Here is a 9,947-nt window from a genome sequence, read left to right as displayed (position 1 = left end):
GCTGTGCGCTCTGGCCGCGCGGGGCGATGTGCCGACGTGATCCCGGCGGCTCGCCGCTATGGCAGGCCGCCTTGCAGTGGGAGCCGTTCGGCTCGCCGTGGCTCCGTGCCGTATCGTTCTGGTTCCTTATGTCGCTTTTCTGCCGGCCGGTCCTGGCTCTCGACTCGAAGCACGCCTGCGGTTTTTGTAGATCGTACTCTTGTGTTTTGTCTCGTAGTGTTGCTAATCTCTGCACGATACTTCTCACGTGAGATTACACATTCGTGTTGGTCCCTTTGTACTAGCTGAAGGTGTTCTGTCGTGTTTCTAGACCGTGTCTTCCTTCTGGATTCTGCAGTGAGTTCTTGATGTGGGTGAGCAGATATTCTCTGTCTGCAGAAGCAGCAGTAATCTTTCCTATGAGGTTGAAAAGTCCCTAACAGAAAGCAAGCACCATTTCCTTGTTCCCACTTCTGAGAGGCGCACTTCTGTTCTCTGATCAAAATCAATGTAACGATAAAAGTATTTATTTTTAATGTCGTTTATTGTTGTTTGCCGTTTTCCATCTAAGAGTTACCCATTTTCACCCAGTACTTATGGGAGTAAATCACTTTTTGCCCATAATGCTGAGGAACATAGATGCACGGTGCTGGGAGCCTGACACAGCTGCTTTGGGCTCGGCTGTACCCACTGCACCTCTGCACCTTGTGGGACACAAACCTTCAAACTCAAAGGGCAAAGAGTACAGAAATCAGTGCTGCAATCAGCCACGGTGAGCGTGTTGTGCTGAAACTATGAAGATGCTCAGAGGGAATGGGTTATCAGAGCTGCATAGTAGACTGTTACCATAAGCATACTCAGCACAGTGTCCTTGTGCATGGTGCAGCTGGGAAATCCGAGATTTATACTTCCTGTGTACCTGAAGCTTTCTTTATTGACATAGCAGGATGTGCTTTCATTTTTGTTCTTAGCAGGCTTTTGTTCAACAATACGTGGAAGGAAAGTATGAAAAGGAATAAAGGTTGCACAGACAGCTGTGAGTCAGTGTTTGCAGTCTTGAGAGCTTGACACTAGTGAGTGGTGCTGGGGAGAAAGAAGCTCCATGTGGATCGATGTATGTGGCCATCCCAAGTACTGAATGTGCTGTGGCTGAACCAAGTCTTAGTTGGTTGTACAGATTGAGAGATAAAGCAACCTAATCACTTTCACCTGCCTTTTATTAAGCTAAGACAAGGGGGCAGTAGTTTTGGTTAATTTGTTATTAGGCCAGTGTGCTCATAAATGATGAATTTCTGTTTTATTTAGTAATATGCGTGTTGCTCCAGAAGTAATGCTTTCTATTTGATAGAACTAATTTTCAGCTACAAAGCACTGCTTTTCAACTGTAACCATCATTAGCTGTGCATTTTCACCCTCGCTGATAAAACTGGACCAGCAGAGGTGACCCGATGTCGCCACTGCTGAAATGCACCACCCACCACTTACTGTGCTCACATCCACTCTCTGGTGTCCGTGAATGTTCAGCAAGTGCTGAGGAATAGCACTGGGTACCATTTTTCTCTGCATGGAGAAATTCAGTATGATACTTCTGCTTCATATACACTTTCAAGACAAATGCCCTTATGTCATACTGTCTCTCTGCTGCCATCTATTACATGGCAATAGAATTTTATGGAATATTGGTGGGAAGGTTCAGCCTTTACTGCCATCCTGCCAGCATCCACCTCTGATGTCATGGAACAACATAATGAAATAGGAGGCATTACTTTCAGTGATGCCCCTGTAAAGTTCAAGTCTTCTGTGCCATGATCTCTGTTGGTGCTCCCACAGTGAGTTAGAGAATTATGAATGAACTTAAAATTATCACATTTGAGTTTGTCTTTGGACATTTGGGGGGATTTTTTTCCCTCACTTGTGGAAGTTCATGAGTTTCCTATTTGAATTTTGTATTCAGCATCTTCAAGAATACGTTTAACTACTTGACTCTGTATGGTATCAGTGCTCCCAGCTGTGTGTTTTCCATGAGACACTCACTTCACAACGCATCACAATGAAAGCTCATTAATACAGCAGCACTCCCTGTAGCCTTGCTAACACTTCAAGATGAGAAGTCCACGAATAACAATAGAACACAAAACTTCTCTTGTTCTCCTTTCCTAGGAAGATATTGATATTCCCAGTAGACGAGTTCTGATCACTGGTGCTACAGGACTTCTTGGTAGAGCTGTGTTTAAAGAATTCAATGAAAATAATTGGAATGCTGTTGGATGTGGATACAGAAGAGCTCAGCCTAAATTTGAGCAGGTTAATCTTCTCAACTCCGTTGCAGTTCATGACATTATCCATGATTTTCAGGTGAGTTTCTGGAGTAGACAGACAAGATACATGACGTGGCTACTTGACAGTGCCATTTTGGTACTCAGCCATGTGGCTTTAGTGGAGGCAATGGTTTGGTAGAGCTCTGAAATATGATGTCGTTATTTCTGCTATATCTGGAGTATAGGCTTATTCTGTAGGTACAAATAATTCTGAACTTTATTATCATCACCATAGAGAGAATGCAGGTGGTAAATATATATGTTGGTACACTAGCTCTATAAAGAAAAAGGTAATCATGAGATTTAATGTAGTAAGTAACCAGTAACCACATGTCTAGTGTACAGGACGAGCAGCATGCTGTTTTCCTGTTCTAACTTTCAAGGGGAGTAAGTAAAACCTGAGAAACATTGTGCAGGGTGCCAGTTTGGAGAATGACTTTAAATATCCCGTTAACAGTCTGTATATGTGAAATAAGCCATGTGAGAATAGTTTATCCAAAAGTAGTTTGGTACTTTATTTTTTTTTTTGGTAACGTTACATGTGAGGTATTGCATTTTTCTGTATTTTGCATTATTTTGCTGTGTAAGGAAAAAAAAAAAAAAGAAGCTTAGTTTTTCTGTAAGATTGAAGCTTACTGGAGGTCAAGATTGCAAAACTAATGGTCAGGTTCTGCTGGTGTTCTGATACAAAACCTTGAGGCAGTTTGGTTCTGTTTTGCTTCATAAGGAAAACTTATTCCTCAGAATGTGCTGATTAAAAATAATGCTACTTCTTTTATTATTTTCACAAGTTAGTGAAATGCCTTTTTGCCCGAGGAACTTAAGATCAAACTGCAATTTCTTTGCAATGTTGGTTCTAAATTATTGTTTAATTTCCAGCCTCATGTTATAGTGCACTGTGCTGCTGAGAGACGGCCAGATGTTGTGGAAAGCCAACCAGATGCTGCTTCCCAGCTCAATGTGGCTGCTTCAGGGAACTTAGCCAAAGAGGCAGGTAAGGAGGCTGGCTCATGGATTTGGTGCCTTTAAATACTGCATTTACATAGGCAAAAGTAAATATGAGTTACTCAAAGTTCTGAATGTTATTTCTGCTGCCAGCGTGCAGTTGATCCATGTTCTGTTACAGGTGACGTTCGTGTCTATATCAGGGGTCAGGGAAAAGACAGAGGGCATGAATGGATTTAGAAGACAAAGTTTTCTGGAAGTTTGTTTAAGAATTTGCTGAGGTTTCAAACAAGATATGAATTAAAATGGATTATGTACAAACGTTTTCTTTTTAGCTGGGATTGGAGCATTTCTGATCTACATCAGTACAGACTATGTATTTGATGGAACAAGCCCTCCTTACAAAGAGACTGATGTACCAAATCCCCTGAATTTATACGGCAAAACCAAACTGGAGGGTGAAAAGGCAGTCCTGGAAAATAACGAGGGTAAGAATACACTTATACATTTCTAATAGAAGTTTCCTATTTTGCGTAGTTGTTTGCTAACTTTATATTTATTAAGCTCCTGTGTCAGAGATACAGTTACAAAACCATGAAAAATGGATTTAGAAAGTAATGTGATCAGGAATCAGTCGTTTTACTCGTAACTTGACTGAAGCTTTTGTTCTTAACTGTGCTGGTCTTCATGCATCTTTCTAGTTCTCTGCTGATGGACGTTTGCAAGAGTTTGTCTATTAAAACTCACCTGATCTTTCTAAAGAAAAATCAAACAGATCATTAATATGTTGTACCTTTACCACACAGTATACAGCTGCTGATACCTAGAGGGACACATTGCACTTGTTCTAAATGTTTATTTACTTACAGGGGAAAACCAGGCTGTATTCAATTTTTTTGTTTTAGTTTTCTTGAATGATCGCCTGTTTTGCTCTCATTGCATAAGCACTGGACTTTCCATGTACCACGCACTTTAGAGTTCTTATATTGTAGCTTTATAAAGGATTAATAACATACATTTCTTCTTTTAAGCAACTTGTTTCTTTTTTTTTTTTCTTCCAAGAAATTTGAAGAAAATGATCTCGGTGCTTCTGCTAAAGAGGCTTCTGATAAGTGAATATGATGCTCTCAGTCTGATTCTGCTCTGCTTAGTCACAAAATGGAACAACAGATAAATTAGTGATAAATTAGTGTGTTAGTGTGATGATCTTTCAACAAGTAAACGAATACTATATTTGAAAGTAGTAGCCTTAATTATAGGCTTGCCATTAGAAGTAAGATATAAATTTTCTAAAAAAAGAAAAACCTTCTAGGAAAAGTCAACTTGAAGTAAAAATCAATTAAAACATTATTCCTTCTGTCTCCTATGGGAATATAATTTCTGAAGTTGACTGTGATTCTGCTTGCTCCTGCTTCTAGCTTGGTCACAAAGATAAGACTGCCCCAAATTCAAGTGATGTGCATGTCTTGCTAGATCCTTCCACAATTCAGCATTTCAGTTTTGTTCCATAATGGTTTTGAATATGCTCAGGCTTTAGTGGGTTGCAGCAGTTATATTAGAGGAAAGAATTTTGAGAAGATATTTCTGAACATACTAGGAAGGACAAATTGAGTGAACAAATGACTTCTAGTGAGTACTACTGGTGATAGGTGGATGGTTGGACTGGATGATCTTGAAAGTCTTTTCCAACCTTGGTGATTCTGTGATTCTTCTAGAGCAGCAGCAAATCAGTGTCGTGGCTGTTATATTTGTTTTTTTTAAGTTGGTTGTTTTTTTGTTTTTGTTTTTTTACAACCTAAAGCAATAATATCTGCATTAGTTTTAATCAGTTTGTCTTAATCTCCTTGGATTCTTCCTCAAAAGATCGTCAGTCTTTCTGAGATAGTCGTATGATGTATTCCATTACTCTATCATTAAATGTCCATGTCTTTGTATTTATTCATCAATGAATTTCATTTCTCCATTCCCTGTTTGACATCTGATACACTTTACGAAGGTATTCTGTCAATCTGTTCCTTCTATGTAAAATTCCAAATTGATTCCGGTGTTTCTGTCTTTTTGTGGGGTAATATCCTGAGTGTCCTCTCTTTATGCAGGGGATTTCTGTATGCTGGGTGAAACATATCTGTCTGTGATGGATGCTTGAAATACAGTGATTGGTGGGAGTTTGTGTTCTTGTTTTTACTCGGAGACAATGTGGAATGCTGGAGTAACGACAGTTATTTTTTTTTTTTAACTTTTCTTTTTAACCCAAATAGACTTTCTAGTTTCTCTTGCAGCGTTGATGTAAGCTTGTTAACAGTGAAAAAAAGTCAATGGCATAAATGAAAATAGGTCTCTATTAACTCGGTGTTCTAAACATTGCTTTAAGGAAGCAACGTTCAGAATCATATTCTGAGTACAAATACATTCATTGCTTTTTGTTTCTTATTTATATGCGCTTAATATCACCAACAGATTTCTTAACACTTCCAAAATATCTTTCAGGTGTTGGTACAGCACTAGTGCCTATTTGTAACCCCATTAATACTTTTCAAAATATTGTGTCTTTTAGGTGCTGCAGTACTTAGGATTCCTGTTTTGTATGGGGAGGTGGAAAGACTGGAGGAAAGTGCTGTAACTGTTATGTTTGATAAAGTGCAGTTCAGTAATAAATCTGCCAACATGGACCATTGGCAACAAAGATTTCCTACAAATGTGAAGGATGTAGCAGTTGTTTGCAGACAACTAGCAGAAAAAAGAATGCTGGTAAGAATTTCAAGAAAAATTGGGGTAAAATCAGTTCAAGCTCTTAATGAACAACTGAGAAGCACTTCTAACCTGCACTACTCTTTGTGTTTCTGGAACAGTGGGAGGGAGGAAGGAGTTATCTGTAAGACTGCAGTATCTGCTTTACAAGACAGTGTGCAAGTGTTCTGATAATTGAAACAAAAGTGGGCGAAGTGACAGGAAGCTCCTTCCAAACATTGTTGTGTTTCTTCCAGTACAAAGACAAGAACTACGAATGCTTAACCTTTTGGAATGTGCTTCTACAGATTGCCACCTTAGACTGAAAAAAGCAGTTGAAAGTAATTTCACAGTTGTCGTTGATCATTGTATTTAAGAACGCTGAGATGACAAAAGATAAACCGCTGGATTTAAGTACTTTATTGCATTTATTTAGTACAGCATCTTGAGATTTCCACCTTTGGAAAAAAAGGAAAAAACACTTGATTTTTTCATAGGTAAAGCTTTTAAAAAGAATGAGTCTAGCATATTGTGGACATGATGCTGTTCATCTCTGTACTAGGGCTTGCATGTGGCTTTTATTTCAACATTCAGAACTTGTGTGGTGGTGTTTTCTGCCTTTTTAAGTGAATAATACAGAACAGCTGAGTTCTTTCTTCCCACTTATTTAATCTTCATTGGTTGATTTAGCTCCTTCATGTTAATGCTACACAATACAAGCTGTTTTTGTGAAGTTTTATCTAAATAGATGTACCATTAATTTTCGATCTCGGTCCCTATTCAGGTGTTTCTCTGGAGGCACGTTGTCCCCAGAGCATCAGTGAGGTGCTGTAACATGCCTGTTTGGATGGGATCACACTGCAAGCTTATTCTGCACAGTTCTTACACAGGAATTAATCTGAAGGCTGGCTGCTTTATTTTCACTTGTGCTTCCTGTTTTCTCCTAGGATCCCTCCATAAAAGGAACGTTTCACTGGTCTGGCAATGAGCAGATGACTAAGTATGAAATGGCTTGTGCCATTGCAGATGCATTCAACCTTCCCAGCAGCCACTTGAGACCAGTAAGTGATACGCTGTTGAACCTGTAGAAAGATGTAAGTGTTCTGTCTTTTCACACAGTAGGTCTGGGTCTCACATTGGCTCCATGGGTAAACTTCCTCTTCAGGACAATCTGTGTGAGTATGCCTAGCACAGAACTTGCATTGCTGAGGATGCTACTTGGACTGATGGGTTGCCAGAATTACCCAGTCAGTAACCAGTTTCTCTGTCTGTAATGCAATATTATTTCTGCAAAACAGTTCCCCTTAGTAATAAGCATATCCACATTTTGTGTTCTGTTTCTTCAGAAAATAAAAATAAAAATAAAGGGTTGACAGAATATTATCTTGAGGGTAGGAATCTGAAAGTATTTTTCAATTTTATTTCTGAATCCAGGCACTTAAAAACTTACTCAGTTTTTTATTTTGCTTAAAAAATAATTCTGTAGTTGTGTTGACACTCAAAAATAAGACTATTCTGAAAGAAGTACTGATAATGTTGTGAGGATTTAATGTACAGGTAAGGATAAAAAAAAATTCGAAGGGTTGTGCATTAGTAGCAGTTGAAACTGAAATGTGACCTGGAGAGAAAGCCTGATTTTTTTTTTTTTTTCTTGATAAATCTATTTCTTTTCAAGTATACTAATCAGGATATGGTTCTGTCAACATTTTTGATCATCTTTTTTACCTTGTAGCTACAGTCAGATGACAAAAATAGGAATAAAACAAAAAAGAGTATAGGTGGTAATAGGTATTTGAGAAATGTCAGAACTCAGGACACATTGTATCACTCTGCCTGATGCCGAAATGGAGTTGAGTATAAAAAAAAGCCAAAAACACAATACAGGGGAACTTATCTGAATAAAAAGCTTCCAAATGAACATACATATGAGAACAAATATTCAATTTTTGCCGTTTCTAATTGTCTGCTGATGTGTTCCTTTTCTGTATGAATTCTTTTTTTAGATTACTGATTGTCCAGTTGTGGGCGCTCTTCGGCCAAGGAACGCTCAGCTTGACTGCTCCAAGTTGGAGATGCTGGGGATAGGTCAGAGAACACCATTTCGAGCTGGAATCAAAGAATCACTTTGGCCTTTCCTCATTGACAAGAGATGGAGGCAGACTGTCTTCCATTAGTTTGTAACTTTTTTAGTAAAAGTATGGTATGTGGCACTTTTTTAAAGGAAAAAAAATAGTTTTGTATGAGTGTTCTTAAATTGTGACACTTAAGAGTTTTCATTTAATCAGGTAAACGTGTGGTCTTGCACTAGTAAAATCGTTAGCCTAAAAAAGTTCAGTGACAAACACTGAGTCTGTATGACATCACAGATCCTTCCTTCCATTCGTACCAGTCCAACCTAATGTCTGTAGCAGGTTGTGGTTCTTAGTAGTCAGCACCATTTGATGCTAAGAATGACACAGATGACTTGTAGACTTCTTTTTGGCTGAAACATCTGTTGATGCTTAAGGTCTGTGCCATCGTTGTATATACCATTTCACTCCGTTAAAAGACACGGTCAGTTACTTTATCACCAAAAATCTGAGTTACTTGTTTTTGATTTCTGAAGTTGTTGTTACTATGAAGTTAAACTGAAACGGGAATTGTAAAATGTTGTTTTGCTTGAGCTTGGATCAAAATGTTTTTTAAAAAAAGTGAAACTTTATTTTTGCAATTATCAAGTGTACTTTTTATGCTTGAAATATTTTCAGAGTGTTCTGTAATTTAATGCCTGCAGCTTCATATTTGTATGGCAAATTCTCTGCACTTGTTTTAATGATCACTTAAAGGTAGAATAGGGAGGGGAAAATAGTTTTGACCTTTGTTTTGGGGGGGGTATTGGAGGATACTTCTTTGTTTTGATATCTTCATCTTTCTATTCTTTTCTGCATAGTATTTGGGATTGGTGAAATTATTTGTAGGAAGATGTTGCTAGTAAATACATGTGAGAGAAAAGAGGAAAGGTATTTCAAGAATTTTAGCACTCCAGCTTCTTTTGCACAGACTCAGATCTTGCACTGATGCAGCTTGTTCTGGAACAGCAAAGTGCATATGTTAAATGTTTGCACTGTAATGTAACCACAGTAGTCTTACATAACCAAACCTCAAATCTGCTTATATTTAGTCCTTGAAATTGAACTCAGTAGCTACTTAAAAGTAGAGGAAGAACGTGGTTTGTAAAAGTTAGCTTCCTTCTGAAGTTATTAAGCAGCACAAATGCTCTGAGATTGCCAGCAGACCATTAGCAAAATTAGGAAAAGCTGCATTTTTATGATAATTTATTTTTCTGAGATTGAAACGAAGAGTGGGTGAGGGAAGAAGGTGTTCATCTTTAAAAAAAATATATATGTCGGGGGGTAAAGGGTGGGATAAAAACAGACCGACTTCAAATCTTACGAAGGTCAGCTTTATGTTCAGTTCTTTAGTTTTCAACTGGCATATGTATGCTAAGAGTTCGTTATCCTGGTTTGTTTTTAGTCTGAAGTCCTGATATACACCTGGTAACCTGTTTCCAAAGTGACAATAAATATATATTGCAGCATGAGAAACCTTTGTTGATTCTTTATTTCCTCCCAGTATTTGTTTGCTCTAAGTCATAAATACTTCTAATTCCTGCCAACTTAAAGTGATGTACAGCATTAGGAGGTCAGCCCTGCTTGAATCCTCACCGTAGGCTTATTTTTATATTTATATTCATTGCACTCTATCAGCTAAGGAATAAAGAAATCACTGTTTCAAAGCCGCCTCTGAGTTCAAGAAAAACCTGACATTTTTCAGGAGTGAGTCATTTGTAGAGATTTCTTGGCTGCTTCAGGAAGCACTGAGGTATAAAAGGGTTTGCTTTCCAGTAGAAGTTCTGTAGCAGAAGTCTAAATGATGAAATCTCCAGTGACTTTTGTACACAGCTGGGTTTTCATGCCCAACAGGTTTATAGAACAGATT

At 38.2% G+C, this 9,947-nt stretch overlaps 1 protein-coding gene across 3 annotated transcripts in view; it reads left to right on the top strand.

Moving 5' to 3' along the window:
* Positions 1–9,553, top strand: part of MAT2B (methionine adenosyltransferase 2B) — a 10,344-nt gene extending 791 nt beyond the window's left edge. Inside the window, exons 1-7 of one of the 3 annotated variants that reach the window (XM_010718899.3) lie at positions 137–353; positions 2,140–2,334; positions 3,177–3,291; positions 3,578–3,730; positions 5,797–5,990; positions 6,917–7,030; positions 7,973–9,553. In XM_010718899.3, coding sequence (XP_010717201.1) covers positions 348–353; positions 2,140–2,334; positions 3,177–3,291; positions 3,578–3,730; positions 5,797–5,990; positions 6,917–7,030; positions 7,973–8,143 — 948 coding nt within the window. In that variant the 5' untranslated portion in view covers positions 137–347 and the 3' untranslated portion in view covers positions 8,144–9,553. Of the gene's footprint in view, positions 1–136; positions 354–792; positions 1,094–2,139; positions 2,335–3,176; positions 3,292–3,577; positions 3,731–5,796; positions 5,991–6,916; positions 7,031–7,972 lie in introns of those variants that run through there. The other 2 variants (XM_010718897.3, XM_010718896.1) reach the window with 2 other exon arrangements.
* Positions 9,554–9,947: the final 394 nt, after the last annotated feature.

This window comes from Meleagris gallopavo, chromosome 15, assembly GCF_000146605.3.
Source record: "Meleagris gallopavo isolate NT-WF06-2002-E0010 breed Aviagen turkey brand Nicholas breeding stock chromosome 15, Turkey_5.1, whole genome shotgun sequence".
NCBI lineage: Eukaryota > Metazoa > Chordata > Aves > Galliformes > Phasianidae > Meleagris > Meleagris gallopavo.
This window is presented reverse-complemented; position numbering and strand designations above follow the sequence as displayed.